The following is a 22,780-nucleotide window of genomic DNA, read 5'->3' on the forward strand; positions in this document are numbered from 1 at the left end:
ACTTTTCCACTCAATTTAATGTCATCAGCAACTTTAGATGGATCACACTCTGTCCCCCCCCCCCACCTCACCTCCAGATCATTTATGTGCATCATGAACAATTGTGGGTCCAGCACCAACCCTTGTGGCACCCACCACCACTGATTACAAACCAGAAAACACCCTGCACCCCAACTCTTTGCTTTTTATTGGATAACCAACCATCAGCCCCAATTCCACACATCATCATCTTCTGTATATATTTTATACTGCACCTTATCGAACACCTTTTGGAAATCCAGGTAAACAGCTCTACCTCTCTCATTATATTCTCTAAGAACTCTAGTTAATTTGTCAAACTGGACCTGCCTTTGCCAAATCTATGCTGCATCTGCCCGATGGATCCATTTCCTTCCAGATGTCTCGCCATTTCTTCTTTAAACATATCTTCGAGCATTTTCCCAACTAATAAATGGTCTTTTGTACCCTACCTTTTTTGAATGGTGGTGTGACATTCACCATCACCCAATCCACTGGAACCTACCCAGAGTCCAGATAATTTTGAGAAATTATCACCAAAGCCTGACTATAATTTCTGGCATTTCTTTCAGTCCCCTGGGATGCATTACACCAGGACCAGGGGATTTATCTATCTTTAGGCCCTCAAGTTTTCTGAATCCATCCTCTTTAGTGACATCTATTACATCCTGGTCCTCACCTCCCATCTCATCCATAATATCTGCCATGTTTGACATGTCCTCCACCGTGAAGACCAACACAAAATATATATGAAGTTTGGTTAGTATTTTTGATTTCTGCTGGATTTGATTACTAATGAGCTGCTATGGTACTTTTTAATTTAGTGGCAGCCTCTGGGCAATCTGCTCTCTGTGTTCTTTGCTGATGTTAAGATAGATATTGCTAATTACATTAGTAGGGAGAGTAAACTGTATTAAGATGACTATATTTCCGCAGATACAATATCTTTTTCAAATTTTACCAATATTGCTTCCGTAAAAATTTTTTCAAGCATTAAATAAACATATAAGAAAATTTCTTTGGAAAGGTAAAGTATCAAGAGCATCTATTGTGATGAGCCCGGAGGACCCCAAAACGCAGCAGCAATAGAAATTCACCAAGACAATAGGTTACTAAAACAAAAGTTACTCTTTATTTTCTTTAAACATGAAAACAGGATCAAATTTTAACTTATTACTATTAACTTAACTTAACCTAACTTAACCCCCTTCTAAGCGCATGTGTATGTAATGGGTGTGTAAGTTAAGAAAAGTTTTTTGATTCACCGTCTAATCTCACTCTTCCAAGTTCATTGGTATCAAGGCAATTCTTATACTGTGCACAGAATTTAACATTTATGAACCTTCGGCAGGCTTTGGTGTTTGAAAGATAAATGGTTACCACTCAGGAAGGTTCTTGTCAGTTTTCAGAGAGATTTGTTGTTCGTTGGACACAAACTGATCCCTCCGATCAGCCATGTCAGTGTCTTGCTGAAGAAACTTGCCCCATCAGGGTTTTCTAGATGATAACCTCTTCCTTTCAAGTCACCACCGAGTTCCTTTTCTGTTTCCCTTATCTCAGGCGAAACATTATACAGCCAGCCATCTCCTCTTGTATGGACCACAAGAGCTTGGAACAAGCTGAACTCAGAAGTCACAACCCACTTTCAAAATGGGGTTTCAAACAAGCTTCCAAAAGCCACTGCAGAAAACCAGCACACACTCTCTCTCTCTCTCTCTCTCTCTGTCACACTTAGAGGAAAACCTGCTTGCAAAACCACATGACCTTCCTAAAACAGCAAACTCCACCAAAATAGTTTGCTGACTCCCAAAATCAACTCATGAGAGATCATCTCAGTTTCCTGAGATGGGCCCTTACATTTGCACCTTGTTGTGAAAATCTTCAGCACAGGAGTCTATTGTCTTTGCAGGTTTGTAGGCATAAAAATGAGAACTGTTTTAAAGTGTTTGTATCTGTTTGTGACCTATCTAAAACCCCACAATCTATCTTCCAAAAACATATCTACACATAATATAACATAATCTGTTACACCATAGAAAGATTAACATGGAAATACAAATTGGGAGGTTTGCAACTTCCTAACTTCAAGAATTATTATCAAGTGGCACAATTAAGATTTCTTAATTGAGGGATCAAGAAAACTGTCATGGGTCAAAGTAGAGATGGATAAAATAGGAGAGAAATTAGCAGAGGAATTTATATACAAATGGGACTCGAAGTTAATAACTGGTGTGAAAGAAGCATCTTTGCTTAAACATATGATTACTATCTGGAATAAAATAAATAATGAAATGGAATGAAAGGAAGAATATCACATAAAACGCCTTTGATTCAAAATATACTTTTACTAAAGTTAATCAATTTTTAAATATTTGGTCTCAATAGTATTAAAAATGTAGAAGATTATTATGAACAAGGTCAATTGATGCCATTTCAACAATTAAGAGATTAATATGGAATAACTCAGAATACACTTTTCTGTTATCTCCAATTGAGAGGATACCTGAGGGAAAAATTAACGCCAAAAATTAAGTCTGTAGTGGGTTGGAAGTTCTTCTCAGGAGAGGTTAGACTCAGAAATTTATTGCTGCAATGTATCTTTTATTACAAGCAGGAACTATTTAAAAGGGAATACATAAATCTAGATGAATTGGGAGTTAGATTTAAATATTATAATTGATGACAAAAGATGGGCAGATCTTTGTCAAGATTGAATGACCAATATTATAAATGTTAAATATAGTTTAGCTCAATACAATTACTTGCATCAATTATATTTAACGCCATAAAAATTGAACAAAATGAAATTAGATTTATCAGATAAATGTTTTAGATGAGGTGAAGAAATAGGAACTTTTTTTTGCATTCTACTTGGTCAGGTTCTAAAATCAGAACTTTCTGGGTAGATTTACGAAAGTTTCCAGAACAGATTACTGGTATTGTCTTTCTGCAAAATCCAGATTTATTTTTTTTAACCGGGGAACATAAAAGGAACAAGACTTAAGTTAAAATGATAATTTTATCAAGTGATATTTATTAAAATAGCATTAGCGGTGCCAAGGAAGTGTGACACAGAGACTTGGAAATCAGATGCACATTAAGGTATAGAAAGATGTAGCATGAAAATGCAAAGTTGCATACCTTTGGAGGAAATGAAATATAATTTAAGAAATAAATATTCTATTTTCTTACACATTTGCCACCTATATTTCCAAAATTTAGGGTTAAATATCTAAATATGCAAGACCTGAAATAATCTTCTTCTCAAAAGTTGCTATGTAAATGCTGTAAGATCCCAATGTGTGAGCTGATCCTTTGTGTAATCTAGAATAATATTATTTTTCTCTTTTTCATTCTTCTCTTTTTATTTTTTTTCCATATAGCTATATATTATATCTATTTCTATTATTAGTGGGCTGAAAAATGGCAGATGGAATTTAATGCTGATAAGTGTGAGGTGCTTCATTTTGGTAAGAAGAATCAGAACAGGACATACGTGGTAAATGGGAGAGCATTGAGGAATACAGAAGAGCAGAAAGATTTAGGAGTAACGGTACATCGTTCCCTGAAGGTAGAAACTCACGTGAATAGGGTGGTGAAGAAGGCTTTTAGTATGCTAGCCTTTATCAATCATTGCATGGAATATAGGAGTTGAGAGGTGATGTTGAGATTGTATAAGACGTTGGTGCGGCCTAATTTGGAGTTCTGTGTGCAGTTCTGGTCGCCTAATTATAGGAAGGATATAAACAGAGTGGAGAGAGTGCAGAGAAGGTTTACCAGAATGTTACCTGGGTTTAAGCATCTAGAGTATAGGGAGAGATTGGACAGATTAGGTCTTTATTCTTTGGAGCGTAGAAGGTTGAGAGGGGATTTGATAGAAGTATTTAAGATTATGAAAGGGATAGACAGAGTGGATGTGGATAGACTATTTCCGTTAAGAGGAGGAAAAATTAAAACAAGAGGACATGAGTTAAGAATTAAGGGGCAGAGGTTTAGAGGTAACATGAGGGGGAACTTCTTTACTCAGAGAGTGGTAGCCATGTGGAATAAGCTTCCGGGAGAAATAGTGGCGGCGGAGTCAATTGTATTATTTAAGAAAAGATTGGACAGGTATATGGATGAGAAGAAGATGGAGGGTTATGGGCATTGTGCAGGGAGGTGGGACTAGTGAGAGGTGTTTGGTTTGGTGCGGACTAGAAGGGCCTAATGGCCTGTTTCCGTGCTGTAATTGTTATGTTATGTTATATATGTTATTATGTTTTTTGGTGGAAGGGGGTATATGTGGGAGGGGATGGAGGGTGGGGGGGGGGTATGTAAAAGTATACAATTACATGGATGGAAAACTTTAAATATAATCTTCAAAAACAGATAAATATTGAATGGAGGAAGGAGATCTGTTTGTCAGATCTTTAGGATTTGGAGGCAATAATTGTAAGGATTTTGGGACATAGATTTGTGCCTTTGAGGTACCAATGGATTTGAAAGTGATGGAATGTTCTTTGAATGATGTGGAATTTATCAAACAGCTGTAAAATTACACTGATCTGAAGCTTTTTATGGGATTTAAAAAAAATTGTTGCCCTTCAGCTAGCAAGAGGTAACAAGACAGGAGAGAAGATTAGTTCAGCCGAGACACGGCTTCAGTGAGTTTAATGAACTAGGAGATCCTTTTTATATTCAGATAACCTTTTCAGAATGGACTTACTTTTACAGATATGTCAAATAAAGTGTAGATTGTTAAGGGTTCAAATCATTGTGTTCCTCTTTAAAGTTTTGGTAATAATCGGCCATGTTGATTCCTGATGCTCGTGTTTGAAATTTGAGAAACATGGGTCAATAATTTTCACTAACCTGTTAACCACCCAACTTCCAATTTTTCACAATATCCAACATTATTAAAAATATTGCCACCCCTTTCTCCCCAAAATACACAGGGACTATGTATTCCAATATATCATTCTATCATAATTTCCCTTTCCTGTTTATAATTCTTAAACCTACACTCTATCAGATTAATTTCATTTAGCTTCTACAATTACACCTTCTGCATTTCTTTAATTGCATTTCTCACTTTCTATAACACTAGGACTGTTTCATTGCATTGTTTAACAAAATATAGATATTCAGTGACTCTGGCCAGAGGGACATTGTCCATTCATGTCTTCTTAACTGTAACCTTTGATATTGCTCCTTCATTGTTCAATTTGCCTTTTTACCTAACCTATCTAACTGTTACAAATGTTAGCACATCAATGACCTGGTGGGGTTGAACCTGTTGCTATCTAAGGATTTTGTACATTCTCCCTGCATCTGAAAAATGGAGGTTGGTAAGTTGATTGGTCGTCATTGGGTGGTTCGGGCTCTATCTCTCAATTTAAAAAAAGTCACCTCTAACTACCACTTCCTTCTTACCTCAGTTTGCAAACTTGGTCATAGCTATCCCAATCTTTCCTTTCATTGCTTTGCTGTCAGTTACAAGCCTGAACTGATGTGTTGATGCCCAACGTCCTCTCTGATTATTTCCATCTCCAGAAGATGCTTCCATGCTCACCATATTTATTCCGCCCACCATTCACAATGTCCTTTATCCCTCAGAGTTTCAGTCTTAATTATTAATTATTGTGCTTCCATCGCCTCATTCCTCCCAATCTCTTGATCACAACCATTTTTTAATATTTTGTTTAAAATTTAAAATCACATAACATAACATTAGTTACTACATATTAATACAGACATAATGTGATTAGTCATTTATACATAACCCCCACCCCCAAAACCACCCCACTAATACCCTTGCTCCTCCCTTCCCCACCTACAAAGAAAGAAAAAGGAGATCATCATCTACTACAATCACATTTAAACTTTTTGGCTGCAGGAACGGTGGCACCTATCGGAGAGGACCGAGAGGTTAAATTCTAACACCAATAGTTTTCAAATAAGGGCTCCAAACTTTAGCAAAGAAAACATATTTATCTCTTAACTTATATGTAATCTTTCCTAAAGGAATACAGGCTTTCGTTTCATAATGCCATCTTTTCAAACCTAAAACTGAGTCAGATATCCATGTAATAGCTGAACACTTTTTAGAAACAGCCAGAGACAAATTCAAAAATTCAATTCGGTACATGGTCAATCTCAATCTTAAAGCTATTGACTTAATATCTCCTAATAAAAACAACACTAGATCAAAAGGTAAATTTACTTTTAATATCTGTTCCAAAAACGATTTAATTTTCAACCAAAAACTTTTAACCTTAGGACAGGTTCATGTTGAATGAAAAAAAGTACCTACTTCTTGGTCACATCTAAAACATAAATCTGAAGAACTAAGTTGAATTTTTTTCAATTTATACGGAGTCAAATACAATTGATGTAAGAAATTATACTGCACTAATCTATAACGTACATTTATTACTTTAGTCATACTGTCTTTACACAAATTTCTCCAAACATTTTCATCAATCTTTCTATCTAAATCTGATTCCCATTTCATTCTTGATTTATGAACATCTGGTTTAGGCATTTTATTTTGTAACAACTTATACATTTCAGAAATAATTTTTTTTTGAATCATCTTTATTAAGTAATAATTCTAAAGAAGATCGACTAAGTAAAGTTGAAGATTGTTTTGAAGCAGGGAAATTTTTGTCTTTTAATCGTATGAAATACAAATTTCAAATCCCTTCAAATACCTTTTTTTGTTAGTATCAGGTTAAAAACTTTTTATTAGAAAAATTGGGTCATGATTTAAAATTACTTAGACAATCTTGACCACAACCTGTTGAGCTTTCCATTCTTTTAATTTCAGTCCGGTGTATGCCTCTCCCTTTCTCTCAAGACTGGTAGACATGCTCAATTATACTTTCACCTCATGCCATAGTGATTCTGACTGAACTTTGGTCATCCCTTCAAACATCACCTTCTTCGGCTCCCCACTGATGAAGTGCCTGGGTGTTGATTTTCTACTCCAAAAGATTAATAACGACATGTTGCTGAAACATTACTCTTGTTTTAGTTGTATCTATGGATTTTTACCAATTCATAGGAATTAAAAATATATTGAGGCCCTTGAATTATTGTGTTGATGGGCTGCACCTGGAAGAGACAGAGGAGATGAGGGATGCATTCATCTTTATCATACTTACCTTTCTCACTATTGATGTAGGTAAGTTTCATTTTGTGCACAGCTGTATATACATAATGGATGGGTATTGTTTTGTCTAAATGGGAGCAAGTTTGGGATTAAATTCCTGTCTCAGATGACAAGCAAACAAAGAATTTTGCTGCATACTTGGTCTAATGGCGGGGAGGTGGGGGCGGTTTTGGGGGCTGACTTCTTGTGCCTTCTGGCTCTAAGGAGGCTTTCTGGTTGTCTTATAAAGGACAAGATATGATTAGAATAAGTCAGCATGACTATTAAAAAAATCCATATTGATATTTTAATACTGTCTTATTTGACACCGACTAAACTCTTGCATCAGGAAGATTTGCCATGACATTGTTAACTCTGAGCAAGGGGATGAGTCCCTGTTGACTACAATAACAAGTATTGCCTTATTAAGGATTTTAGAACACATAAAGAGAATATTGGCAATGCTTCTGGAAATGGATCCTGTTGTTAATCATTTTGTAAATCATGAATTCGTATCAATGGGCAATTAAAATTTTACTTCCTAAATACTTTTGGGTGTATTTTATGGATTTTGGACTGATGATTGTGAAAATCACCTTAAACCTTTCCTATCGTGTACTTTTTTAAAAAAAGATTTCACCTATTTTGTGATTTCCTGTCATTCTTGAAGTATATCCCCACAAAGCAAGCCATTTTGCTTGGTCCAAGTGCACCTGGGCAAGCACAGTGCAGGTGCTATGCAAATATTGTCTTAGGTCTGGGCACGCTTAGTCAGGATGGATGCAGACAGGCTATAAAAGCAGCTCACATGTACAGATGCTGTGCATTACGTTGATTATAGATTGAATGCATGTTGAAGCACATGTTTTTCAGGCAATAGCATAGAGAGTGTACTTAACAATAGCATTTATTGTCTTCAGGAAAATTTAAAATGGCAGAAAAGCCTCATCAATGCCACAACAGCTGTATTACATTCTGTTACATTTGTGGCAAGAATGTACTTATGCTAAATTTAATAAAAGTTAGTTTAACTTGCTATGTGATACAGCAAATCGGAAATTATCTTTGTGTTCAGCTTGAAGTTGTCTATCATAGACCCCAATTTTTTTTCAGGAAGCAAACCTTTGGTGTCGAGTGAAATTATCAATAAGATGCTTTACATCCTGACAATATTTTTATACAAGCAGTATAAAATAGCTTGCTAAGGAAATTGTTCCAGGTTATATACAAGTAGAACAATGTTACAACATTTTGGTTGGTATGATGTGATAAAGTTTCAAGAGTACTGGAGGTGGTGAAAGAGCTTTGCGAAAATTAGGAGTCAAAAGGAAGGTGTGTGTAAAGGAAGAAGCATTTAGGGAATATTGGCAAGATAACAGCCTTTTTGACATTGGGGTAGTAATACTGGGCTCTTGGGGCTTTGAGTAGTGAGTTAGAAGTATGTGGAATGAGGCATAAATAGAAGTGGAGGTTTGGAACTCCAAGGTCCACTTTCAAAAACTGCCATAATTGGACAAGAACTGAAATTGGAATTTAATAGAAAAGAATTTGCTCTGGTGGGAAAAATATGGCTTCAAGATATTCAAGGCCATGATCCAGAAACTAACCACAGCAGCAGCTATTTCTGTTGACACAAAATGTCCCAAGGCACCCTTCCCAGGAATGCTTTGATCTAAAAAGCGACAGCAGGCCAATGAAGAGAACATTAAGCAGATACTCAAGAACTTTTCAAAGAGATGGGTTCTAAGAATGAAAGAAGCAGAGAGGCAAAAATAAATTACAAAGCTGAGTCATTGGAAATATCTTTGTCAGGAATGAAGCACCCCAATAAAATTGGGGATATTTATGGGATCAATAATAGAAGTAGAGGTTCTCAGAGGGTTTACTGAGAATGAAAGGAGGCAAAGAATCCTGTCATTAATATAGTTTTTCCATGTTGCCAAAGAAACAGTAGCAAGAGAATAAGGAAAGGGGAGAGATTATACTACTTTAGCGAAGAATTATGCAAAGAAAGATAATAGGGTGGCAAGATGATTATGAAGCAAATTCTAATCATAGACAATGAGAAAGATTGCAGATTCAAGCAGGAAGTGGAAAAAAGAGGTAGGAAGCAGCTGATTAGGGTAAAATGACAAGATGAGCAACGTGATAACTAGGAAGTTAGAAAATATACTGTTGCTTCGTGAAACCGAATGAGAAGAAACTAAATGAATGTTAGTGTTCATTAATTATTTGATCCTCCCCCTGATAAATGAGCAGCAAAAATCAGGGGCAAATAAAAGATGGTGAAAATCAAGCCTTAATAAATGTAGGGGACCTTGTATTCAATAATGGGGAAAGCACATGGTAAAGGAACATGGGAAAACGATGGTAAGCACTTCTAATTTCAAGCAAAACAAGGTTATTAGCATAGTTAAAACCAAACAAGCAAGTTAGGTAAACCTGTAGAGAATGATGAAACCACAGAAAACAACAGTGAAATCACAGCAAATGTTGTTACATTTGCTGTAAATTAAAGGTGCAATAAAATTGCCATAAAGATGCAATGAGTAATAACGCTGTAGCAGACAAATTTACTTAAGATATTTTTAAATAACTTTAAGCCTGGTTAAAATCCAGTAAATAATGAGGTCGCTATCCAATCCACAATTTCCCTTTTTTCAAAATCTTGATTCGAGGGAGGGGGTCGATTAAATTTAGTTTTTTGGTATTTTTTTTCTTTTTATCAATTTTTATTTGGATTAATTTGGCAAATATGGCCTTCAACATGGTTATTATAGATTAATTCAATAACTTGTTTCTCATGTAGATTAAGGAACTGGCGAATGTAGTTCCATCGTTTTGTATGAATATGAGATGACTTGTTATGCGTTTTCCTTAAAATATTGTATATAAGTTTATATGTGAAACTCAATAAAAGTATTTAAAAGAGAAAATGCAGAAAATAATAGTTGCACAGATGATTTGGAGTGAGTTATGGGAAATGCAGACTTAATATGAAAGGTGAAATAAATTATAATAGATTGCAATAAAGTTCACTAAATAACAGTAAAATGTTAAAAAGAACAATGTAGATATATATGACTGCTGTCAAGAGATTATAGAGCAAAAAAACACATTGCCCAAGGAACTCATTGGGCAGGCAACGTCGGTGGAGGGAAATGAATGATGGACATTTCGGGTCGAGTCCCTGCTTCAGGTCTAAGGGAAGGAAGACAGGCAGCATTATAGAGGAGAGGGGAGGGGTGTCAGTGCGTGATAGGTGGACCAAGGAGGGATTACAGACACATGGAGGAGCAAATGGAGTTGAGTTGGAAGGAAGTGATACGTGAAAGCGGAGAAAGAGAGAAGAATAAAAGGCAGGTGGAGTCAGGATGAGGAGTTGAGGGAGGTATTGAAAATAGAGATGCCTGCTGAAGGAAGGAGTTTTGTGTAAGCATTAAGGGAGGGATGGTATTAGATAGGAACAGTGAGGGGGGGTGATAGACAGGTTGAAAAAGTGGGGAAGGGGAAAGAATGATGGATCATGGTGGACGAGAAAGGAAAGCAATTAACTTGAAATTCTGGAATTCAATCTTCATGTTGTAGACTGCCAGGGAGAATAAAAGGTGCCGCTCTTCATAATTTGCACTAGGCCTCATCCTAATGAGGATAGAGACTGACCACAGGCAGAGTGTAGCAGGACTGGGGATGTATAAAAATGACAAGGAATCAGGAGTTCCAGCTGGCGCACAAGGACAGAGGTACTTGATGAAACAGTCTTCAGGGCCGTGCTTGGTCTCACTGATATCGAGAGCACTGAGTGCAATAGATGAAGTTGCACTAACTGCATGTGGAATTGCCTCACCTGGAAGGGCTGCTTAGGTCCCCAGAGATGCAGGGACATGAGATAAACCTTCTACAATTGCAGCAGGAAGTGCCAGGGGCAGTGGAAAGGTGGTGGTGGGGGGAAGGGAAGAGTAAAATGGGGAATGGCTAACAGAGTAGTCTCTGCAAAAACCAGAAAGGGGTGGGGGGTGGGGAGATGCGGCTGGTGGGGGACCATGATGAAATTGGTCAGTATGGAGGAATGATATGCTGGATATGAAGGCTGGTGGGGTCAAGAGAAGGACAAAGTGACTTTATCCCTCACCCCTGCTCTGTCTGGGTTGGGGGCAGGGTTAGAGCATATGTTTGGGAAATGATGGAGATGCATGTGAGAATGTTCTCAGTAAGAGCAGGGGGAGAGCCACAGGAGGAGAAGGACATTTCAAAAAGACTTACTTCAAAAACAGATGTGGTGGAAACATAGGAGCTAAGATAAAGGGATGAGAGCCAGATTGGGGAAGTGTGGTCCAGGTAGATGTGGGGTTACAATAAATGCCAGTAGATAGTTTGTCTCTTGAGATGGAGATACAGACAGCCAGAAAATGGAGGAAGGTGCCTGAAATGGTTCGTGAATTTGAGGGCAGGGTAGGACCTGGTGGTAAAGTTGATGTAATTGAAATGAAAATAAAAGGGCATCGCTATCGCTGCGATACGGCACCCCTCCGTAGGGTTCTACTGCCCGGTTCAACTACCGATGACTCCGCACAGGCTTCAAAAGGCCTGCAAAAGGAGACAATGGTGGTTTATTTTAAAATGCTGTGACTGTAGGGTCCAGACCCCAAGATAACGATGCCTTCATTCGGCAGCAGCCTCGAGGAGTTGCAGATTCCAGGGGAGCAGAGGACTGGTGCAGGGCACCAGAAAACAGGGAGGACCCCCCCCCCCCCCCCCAACATTTGATAAGCAGAGATTACCACCCTACAGGTTGGTGACCATGGCATCAGAGCAGTGTGGTGCTCTGTGGCTGAATAAAACACAGGTGGGTGACTCGAGGCTGCAGACTGTGGGAGACTGGCTGAAGGGACACCAGATATCGGAAACGGGATGCGCAAGGGTGCTGAAGGCTTCCTGATCGTGTCAAGGGTCCGCATCTGGAGCTTGGGTTGCTGATGGTTTGGACGAGACTCAGTGCGGCCGCAGAGGCTGTGGAAGCGCTGGAGGCGAATCCACAGACACTCAGTGACTCTGGGGGATCTCTCCTTTGCTTCTCTTTCTCCGACAGTAAGAGGTGCCCAGCAGTTTCTGCTGACGGCAAACCTGTCTGCTTTACGGCAGACTAAAGTAAATTCTGTGTAATATTTCTCCTGTTTTATTGCATGACAATAAAAGGAATCTAGAGTTCTGCCTGCATTTGGAGGCAGCACCAATGAAGTTGTCATCTAAACAACGAAAAGGCAGCCTAGCGGGGGCCCGTGTGAGTGTTCCTGGCTGCACATTTAATTTTTAGAATGTAAGAGGAATCAGAAGAAAAGACGAGGGTAAGGACAGATTTCCCAAGGCGGAAGAGAATGTTAGAGGATCCATGTTCCAGAAAGAAATGAATGGCTCTAAAGGGTTCCTGTTGAGCAATGGATGTGTGCAGGCTTTGACTTTGTAGTAACGATAAGGAAATGTGAAGCAGGGAATTGGAAGTTCTTAAAATAGTACCGAGCACACCAGGTAATACATTGCCATTAGTAATAACAAATGTGAACATGGTCTGACAAAAGGGAAATGATTTTTAACGACAAGAATTTTTTGAAGATGCAGCTGGCTGGATCTACGGTGTATTTGCACATATCACATTTGATAAGGTGCCACGTAAAAATTTACTGCGCAAGCTAAAAATTCATGGGGTTGAAAGGAATAGTTTAACACTGAGAGAGGATTAGTTAACAGGCAAAGCAAAGAGTAGAGTCTTTTTCAAGTTCAGACACTGTAACTAGTGGGGATGTAACCCTGCAAAAGTTAGTGGACACAGCCCAGGACATCGAGAACATCTACGGGGAACACTGCCAGGAGCCAGGTGCGATCATCACCCACCCAACTGCATCACCCAGCTTATGCTCCGATCCTGCTGCTAACCTTCAGGAAAGAGGTCGAGGTGCCACAAAGACTCACACCACCAGGTTCAGGAACAGCTACTCCCCCTCTATCAGACTCCTCATCTACAGGCTGAATTGGGGACTCATTTTCACTTTACTGATTTTTTTTCTCTCTCTGCATTGTACAGTTTGTTTACATTTCTTCGTTTACATGTGTGCGTTGAGTACATTTTTTTTTGCATTGCTAATAAGTGGTAATCTGCCTCATCCACAGGAAAAAGAATCTCAGGTGTTGCATGCAACGTTTCCTCTAATCTTTAGTGGTCAGTGTGTGCAGAAGTATGCGCACACTGAATGCTTGTGCAAATGTAAACCTGAATTTGTTTCGTGAGGAGACATAGCGAAGTGCAAATGTGGTATTTGAAAAGCCGACCAACAAGTTAACAGAAACAGTTAGTGGAGAGATTATTTTCAATAAGTAAAATTATTAATTACTGCATTATTTTAGGGAATGAACCTTTTGTGCGCATATTAATTTCCTTTGTGCACTGGTTGGAAAACGTGTGTGCCCAGCTTAGAAGGAATAGTGATTGTATGTGATGTCATGAATGTACTCTGTCAATAAATCTGAATATCTCAGCAGCTCTGCCTCAGCCATTGACAAGCTACACTAACAGTTGAGCTAAATTGTCCAAATGTAAGACGTTCAACTTTGGTGATGGTGCATAGGGCGATGAGAATTAAAATTGTGTGCAAAATGCAAAAGCCTAATATTCCAATTGCACAGTCTATGGCAAAATAAATTGTCAGGCCGTTATAAAAGGTGTTACCTGGATTCAAGCACAGCAGTGGCCACGTCAGCTTTACTTATGTAAATGGAGAACCATTTCCAGAATGAAATGCAGGTTCAATATCAACATTGATAATACAAATCAATTTTCAAACATACTAGCAAGATATTGGACATATCTTGGAAATGCCCGTTGGTTTTCATTCACAGACTAACTAGATTTTACTAATGTTGTTTGCTCTATGCTCCATTATTTAAAGTCACATTCAACATTCATTCCCAATTTGCCTCTTGGCCACTCTGGAGGCTCCCTGCTGCCAACCAATGCTTTATTCCCATATCTGCATGCAGAGAAGAGTGGTCATGGCCATTTTCCTGGTGCTTCCAGTCTTATTGTTCAGAGTTTGAAGATAATAGAAGAACCATAGGTAAATGGGCACGGGGACTACACGAAAGAAGGTGTGGAATGGCTTGTCGCTGAACACCTAACCGAATTGGATGCCCATATCTAGAATTTTCTGCGCAGGCTACGCTTTCACAAGACATTTCACCCTTGACACCCACAGCTTTCAGTGCCCTCGAATGCAGGTTCATGCAAGAGCTGGGATCACTCTGACAGGCAAACTCAAGGTCACTGCCACATTCAGGAGTCTCGCTGACAACTGCCATTAGTCCATTACACATTTCAGTAATTGCTGTTTACTAAGCTTCAAGGGAGGTCTCTGATATGCACAGAGAGAAGACTTCAAACCCTTTTCCGTTGGCCCAGAGTCTGAGCCGATGGAACCCATTCATGCTTTGAGCTTCAATGAATCCATTTATTCAATGTGCAGCTTGTGTCTGGCAGTCAGAGAGACCCTCACAGTCAATTCACATAACCTGGCTACTTCACTCTTAGGTTGCTACAGCTATCACCTTTAAAAAGTCCAACTGATCATGTGTGGATGGATTTTGTGGATTTCTGATGGAAACCCTTTCCTGAAATGGCATCTCTGGGAGATCAAGATATTGCACTGAGAGACAATGAAAACGGCTCCAACCCAAGAAGCTTTGTGAATAATGCTGTTGGCGTCAAAATTTGTCAGCCATGTGACTGGGGATTGGCTACGGCATTTGCCCAGCTAATTTCCTGCTTTGTGGCTATCCCTTTCCTATTCCAAAATCCAGCTCCCCAACGTGCACAAGGCCTTGCCTGAGGATGTACACCAATGGGGAGAATCAGGGGAAGACAGGAGGAGCAGGTTGAGGAAGAAGTTGACGTTCACCACTCGGATAAAGCCTGCTCACAAGAGGGTTCTTAAATCTAGAAATGCAATGGGATTTCTGGAAGAGCTGGGAAAAGATTTCCCTGAGGGCAGAAGCATGACACTTAATTCATTTAATAGATTACAACTTCTGCACATTACTGTCATTCATTTTTAAGCACTTAACTAGTCTACCACAACATTTCATGAATGTGCTAAAGTCAAAAGAATTGAAACAGAGCATTTTGGAAATACTCAGATTATTGGGGCATTACGATGGAGAGAGGAACAGCTTATGTTTTGGAAAAGGACTTTGTCAATCATGGTTCCTGATTTACAGCTTCTGCAATAATTGGCCAAAAAATAAAGAGTCTACCTTCAACTGCACACTTCCTGAGAAGGTGCCCTAACTACCTTACACGTGCATCAGGAATACAGATTGAAACCAACCAAGTCATCAACAAGTATAATTGATTATTGAATTGTTCATGGTCTGACTTGTCCACCTTGGGTCACTGTGAAGGTTGTTGTGATATTTGCATTCAATTACACCCAACTGAAAAAATATCTCCTGCCAATTATATGACTAGTATCTTCATAGCAAACGACTTCCTCCATTAACCAACTTTCCAGGTGGGGATTGGAATTTCCACTAAAGGACTTGGAGGTCAACTATCCTAATCACACCCAATCCTTTTGGCTCTGTTAATATCAAAAGTGCAAATTAGTCAATGGGTTTTGATATAATATAATGTCCTTTAAGACACAAGACATATGAGCAGAAATAGGCTATTTGGCCCATTGAATCAATCCCACCATTCAATTATGAACCCACAGCCCTATTCTCCCCATAATCTTTGATACCCTGGCTAATCAAGAACATATCAATCTCCATTTTAAGTACACCCAGAAGTGGCCCCCACAACTGCCTATGGCAACAAATTCCACAGATTCGCCACATTCTGGCTAAAAATTCCACCGCTCCTGTGCTCTGTGGTTGTCCTCAATCCTGAAGTTGTGCCCTCTTGTCCCAGACTCTCTCACCTTGAGAAACATCTACTCTGTCCATGCCTTTCAATATTAAAAATGTTTCAATGTGATCCTCCCTGATTCTCCTAAATTCCAATGAGTTCAGGTCAAGAGCCGTCAAATGTTCCTCATATGGTACCCCTTTAATTCCTGGAATCATCCTTGTGAACCTCCTCTGAACCCTCTCTAATGTTAGCACATCCTTTCTTAAATGAAGAGCCCAAAACCACTCACAGTAGTGAGGTCTCACTCGTGCCTTATAAAGCCTCATCATCACATCCCTGCTCTTATATTCTATTCCTCTTGAAATAAATGGCAGCATTGCATTTGCCTTCTTCACCACCGACTCTACGTGCAAGTTTACCTTCAGGCTGTCTTGTACGAGGACTCCCAGGTCCCTTTGATCTGGGAATTTTCAATTATCTCCCCATTTAGAAAATAGTCAGCCTATTTATTTCTTTATCAAAGTGCATGACCAGACACTTTCCGACATTGTGTTTCATTTATCACTTCTGCCCATTCTCCTAATCTAACTCCTTCTTATAAAGATCTCATCTGGATTTAATGCAATACCGAGTAACCATGGCCAATTACTGATCATTTTGCCTTATAAATTCCTCAACACTGACTGCATGGTATCACGATAGAGGCAAGTTGATAAAACAATATTGTTCTTCCATCTGCATTTACAGAAAAGGGCTTACATCCAATATATGAATTCATATATATACATACACACAGATAGTTGTGCTAAAAGACAATCTGCAAAGAGAGAGAAAATATGTGGTTAACATGTCTGTCCAATGGGTGCTTTTCTGTCATGCATCAACCACCATGACTTGAGCGTCTGACATTTCACATCAGAGTCCAGTGATTTCTGATGGAGAATGAAAGATAATTATTGCATCTTGGAAACCAATGACATTAAAACATTGTAGAGGGTCACCCCAATGTAGTTTGTGAAAGTATATTAAGATACATTAAGGTAAATATCATCGATTGCAATATTCTATTCATGAATAGCATTGGTAAAGGGAGGTGAATTATTTGACTCCAATCCAGTGAAAGAAATTGCTATCGTGTGTCTTTATCCTGAGGACAGTTTAGGAGCCTTTTTACAAGATAACATGTTTGAAACTTTTCAAACATTAGAAACCATCCATGGGAGAAGAAAAAGCTGCACCAGAAGATGTTGGTAGGATGATGCATTTCCATCTGATGCAATGATCTTAATCCAAGGGAGACCAACAATGATGGCTGGTGACATGACAGCGAGAGAGCTGTCCAAACTCCCTACTCAAGGAGAGAAGATCTTGCATTTCCCTTCGGCCCATGATGGGCCGGCATCCAGCAGAATTTGCCTGGTTTCCAGACTTCCTCAAAGGGCAGGCATCCAGAGATACCACATGTAGTATTCTGGGAATCTTAACTGAAATGCCTCACTGAATCCCTGGAGAAGTCCCATAGCATCTTTGCACAAACAACACATCTCTTAAAGGAACCTTTTCTCGGTGCTTGTCCAGGTCCTTCTGCACTCCCATTCCCCCCACCCCCCTCCCCAAAATATTCTCTCTCTTCTTCACAGCATCACATCATCCATTCATTAAGTGGTTGTAAACACAATGGTGCTGGTTGTACCATTCCATGTCTCTTTAAGAGCTGGTTGTGAGGTTGCATTATAATCCTAAGTGTTAAAGCCTGACAGAACTCTTAACAGATCAATAGAAAGTGACACAGCACAAGGGATCCCTGTAGTACTATTTTGTGAATCTCGCAATTGACGATGTTTACCTTAATGTACTTTCACAAACAACATTAGGGTGACCCACAACACTGTTTGAATGTCATTGAAAAGATAGCATTTCTATCCCAAGTTATCTATTACAGTTGTAGAGGGAATTGGTATGCCGACATATGGAATAGTAAAGGCACATGAACTTTTAATCTAAGACATATCTACTTATTTTAGGTTCAGGGCAGTGAAAGCTCACTGGGTAGAATAAGAAGGTTGTCCTTGAGTAGGATGAATGTATTTGGTTCAAAGGAATGTGAGATAATATTCAAGATTCTGAAGGGAACTAGTAAGGTAATTGATGAGAGGATGTTTGCCTTGTTTGGATTCAGAAATGGGGTGGGGGGAGGGGGCATATGGGACCACTTAATCTTAAGATGATGAGGAATTTCTGCATTGTTACACTTTACTGATTCTACATTGGATGCAGAAAAAGGTTGCAGTTTAATTCCAATAAAGTTATAGTGAATTTGGATAAATAGTAAATTGAACACAACATCAAAGGAAATAGGTCTTAAAACAACTGTGGTCACTTTCCCTTCCACTAATTTAACTTTTGGGCCAAATGGCTTGTTTCTATGCTATCAGGTTCTATGAATGTTAACCTGGGAGCTTGTCAGTTCTGGAATAATTAAAAGGGAAGGGGAATGGAGGAACAGATGAACGGCTAAAAAACATAATCACAGTAGGGAATTAGAAAAAGTGGAAAGACAGCAGAATGTTGTAATTTATATCTGGAGCCCAATTACTAAATACAAACAGAAAATTGAATTTTAGGCCCCTGCACTTTGTTGAAGAAATATGCATCTCAGACACGTATTGTACCCACATTGAAGTTGAGCTTTCCATAATCCATGCCCCAACCACCCAGTATTGCAAAACATGGTTAAGGTTTGTACCTTACCATTGCAAAAGACTTCTGGCTAATTAAAACCAGATTCAAAAGAGTCACTTCCTACTTCACCACCCAAATGTTATCTTCACTTAGCATTTATTCTGAGAAATTTAATGATTCATTTCATCCTGAATGGAACAAATGCATCAAGTTAAAATGCTACAAACGGCACTAAAATTGCTCACTGATTGCCCAAGAAACTTTCTATCACATCTATTTGTAAACGTTAATGTTGAATTCTGATCATAACTTGGCATTTTTGGATACTTCATTTGAAATGTTAGATGACTTGATATAGTTTACTGTAACCTATTGATCTATACAACTTGTATATTATCAGCACCTAGCCAGGTTCTTATGTAATAGGTATATTTAAGGTTCTTATAAATTGATGCATGTATAAAAAATGGCTGACATTTTGTTGTGTTCCCTTCATTCCAGATCCTTGGAGAAAACATGAAGCTGGAATGCAAATGCCATGGGGTGTCTGGATCTTGTACCACCAAAACATGTTGGACAATGCTTCCCAAGTTCAGAGAACTGGGCTACATCCTGAAAGAGAAGTATAACGAAGCAGTTCAAGTTGAACCAGTAAGGACACACCGAAACAAGCGGCCAGTCTTCTTAAAGATTAAAAAGCCACTTTCATACCGTAAACCTATGGTTACAGACTTGGTGTATATCGAGAAATCTCCTAACTATTGCGAAGAAGATCCAATCACCGGGAGTGTTGGCACACAAGGGAGAATGTGTAACAAGACATCCTCGCAAAATAACAGTTGCGACTTAATGTGCTGTGGACGAGGATACAATACTCATCAGTATTCCAGAGTTTGGCAGTGCAATTGCAAATTCCACTGGTGCTGCTATGTTAAGTGCAACACCTGCAGTGAAAGAACAGAAGTTTATACGTGTAAATGAAATTGAATCTGTTCTAGGGAGGAGAGTCATACCTCCAAAGGAAATACTCCTACGTTTGCACATCATCTCAAGCTAGTGGCTGTGAGTTTGCAAATATTGTTTTGCTCTCTTATAGAATGCAAAACGCTTGGGATCCCTGTTTAATAACATTGCCACATTCACTAGCCCATCTGGATTACAAAGAAATAAAGCACCTATTACCATCTTCATAAATATTATCAGACAGAATTTAAATACTTATCAGTTTATTTCAATTAGTCCACTGATAATGAATCCAGTAATCTAATGAAATGAATCCAGATCTGCAAAGAAAGTGGGAAAAAGTTAGTGAACTCTACAGTAGTTTGGCTTCAACGCAAAACTTTTAATTTGGACAATAAATAGGACAGAGTTGACAATGCCCCTGTGAGAATGTCTGCTGAGAGTGTGGATTATGCAGATTTAGGTTTCTGCATCTGTGAAAAGTTTCTGCTTGTCCTGCCTGTCTGGACCTCACAGGATTGGCTACAGAAAGTATCACTGTTTTCAGTTTCCCACAGACACTGACTTGTCAGCTTTTTCTTTTCCGTCACATTTTTTCACAGCCGTTAGGGATACCATGGTGGACTGAGGGTGGGGTGGGGGTAGGGTGACTTGGACAGAATGACCGACTACACCATTAAATAGTAATTACAATATTTAACAATATATTTAGAGAAAAGAAAACTAATATTAATTTATTTAAAAAGATCTCTACTTAACTTGGGACACTACTACAAAGAGGTTTACTATCTTTGTGAAATAATTTCTTTAGAAACAGCAAGAATTGGATTTGTTTGGCTGTATATATTAGATTTTGCTCAGATATTTCTAATAGTTGTAATTGCAGGATCATTCTTCGCTCTGCATCATTGGTTTTTACTGACAGAAGCAGGCATCTTTTGTAAATCTTCTACCGTTTGGCTGCTAGTTGTCTGGAACATCAAACTGGATGTGATCATTTTCAACTCCTATATATAAAAAATACTTGATTATTTTCCACTTCGATATGTCAACTGATTATAAACCATTTGAACAAATGCAAATTTGATACTCCAGACAAACCCCATCATATGGTAAAAAGAACCATAGGTTAAGAGAATATATTTTGTAAAAGACTATTTTTATATGAATATTTTATTTATACTGTTTCTACTTGTATAACTCTATAACCAGTACTTTTCTTAAAACATGCATAAAAGCTGTGATTGTTTGTAATAGATCTGAGAGAATTTAACAGCATTAAGACTGATTCGTTTATGGATAGGACCGCAGTTTTGTCTGGAGAAATTCAGATTCAAGTGAGATGCATCAAAATGCACAAACGAACTTTCTTAGATTAGCTCATTCGGGATGTGTGTGTACAAACTGACTCATTATCGCACTTCAAACTGCAGAATATGCAAAACAAGAACAGGGTATGTAGCATCAATTTTGTTAGTTGGCTTGAATTCATGATTGGTATTAACTGGATACTCATTTATCCCTTTTGGAAAAAAAAATTGAAATTGCTTCCTGCATGCGTCAGTCATTAAAATGTGGGGTTATGATTAGCAAATGTGCTGTGTGTGCGCTTTGAGATAAAGCTCCATATTGTGGAAGTGTCAGATTGATTTTGTCATTAGCCTGCTTCAGACTGTGACTGTACAAACTAGAACTATATACACTGTCTGATTCACACAAATAACAGACGAGCGGTTATCTATAACAACAATGAAAAGTGGTCTATTTCTTTCATGAAGAATGTTCAAGATGGTTTCATTCCCAAGAATGTATTCAGATTTTCACATCACAGGTAAATCATGTATATTCTCTCAAGGGTACCACTGATAATTAGTTATTTAAAATAAAATTATATTCGATCAGAAATACATAAAAACCACTATACATTCTGCTGATAAGAAACAGAACACAATTCGATCAGATTTTGTAAAATGATCACTTTTCTTAAACAATCCACATGGCATCCACTTAAAATGTGCATGCATTCTTTGATGCCCAGTTTTAAAATTGTTTCTTAACAAGCTTATTTTTGGTGTACATTACAATTGAACATTTAATTTTTGATTGCTGTCTCTCGATGAAAAGTGGAAATTCAAAATTTAATAAAATTTAAAATTAATAATTTAAAAAAATGTCAAGAAATAAATGTCAAATGTATAATCCTGTTGACCAAAGGATAGAAAATGCACACTGCAGTCTGATAATTCTATCCCGGTTTTGATCGCAATATTCTGGTCTGCCTGATCGAAGTCCTTGCATGGACCTCCATGCGGATCAAAAACTCAAGTGAAGCTCATTATGCCATTTCCCAATCTTAACTTACAATGGTATTTTGTTCTGAATGAAATTGTAGTACTGCTGTAGTAACTATTTTATATAATTTCAATTCTGCAGCATTTAAAGTTTTTTTTAAAACCCTTTTTGCACGGCAGTTAAAGCGATCCAATTTCCAAAATATTTCCAGACATAAAATAGCTGGATCTGAGAAAGTAGAAAGGAAAGTGATTGATTTTTGCAAATTTTACTTCCCTTTCTTTTCTGATCTCATATATGCATGAGTTTTTTAAATCTTTACTTTCATGGAAAAAAAACGTTATTTGAAAGCTTATTCTCCAAGTCAGTTTGTGTTCCCAAATAAGACGTACAAGGATGTCATGGCATGAAATCCAAATCTCACTTTAGACAAAGCATAAAATACTGTCAGTTCTACAATTATAAAAACTCTTAAAGTGTACGCCATTTAAAGAGGAGTCCATTGGAATTCCTAACAAGGAAAAATGTGATGATAACTGGCAGATTCGAATCCCACTGTCTGTATGGAGTCTTTATGTTCTCCCTGTGTCTGCATGGGTTTTCTTCAGGGGGGCGGGTTTCATCCCACTGTTTAAAAACGTGCTGGGGGTGTAGGTTAATTGGGGGTAAAATTGGGCGGCATGGCCTGTTACCATGCTGTATGTCTAAATAAAATAAATAAATTAATTGCTATTATTGTATTAGTTCAAGCGAATCAACCAAGGGTATACGACAAAAAAACTGATACATTATCC

General features: G+C 38.3%; 1 protein-coding gene across 2 annotated transcripts in view; it reads left to right on the forward strand.

Moving 5' to 3' along the window:
- The window catches only part of wnt7aa (wingless-type MMTV integration site family, member 7Aa), a 39,270-nt gene extending 17,457 nt beyond the window's left edge, over window positions 1-21,813 (forward strand). For both annotated transcript variants that reach the window (XM_069939791.1, XM_069939790.1), the window contains one exon: window positions 19,233-21,813. In XM_069939791.1, the coding sequence (XP_069795892.1) occupies window positions 19,233-19,712 (480 nt within the window). In that variant the 3' untranslated portion in view covers window positions 19,713-21,813. The remainder of the gene's footprint in view (window positions 1-19,232) is intronic.
- The last annotated feature ends 967 nt before the right edge of the window (window positions 21,814-22,780 follow it).

The sequence above is a fragment of the Narcine bancroftii genome, chromosome 5, assembly GCF_036971445.1.
Source record: "Narcine bancroftii isolate sNarBan1 chromosome 5, sNarBan1.hap1, whole genome shotgun sequence".
NCBI classification, from domain to species: Eukaryota; Metazoa; Chordata; class Chondrichthyes; order Torpediniformes; family Narcinidae; genus Narcine; species Narcine bancroftii.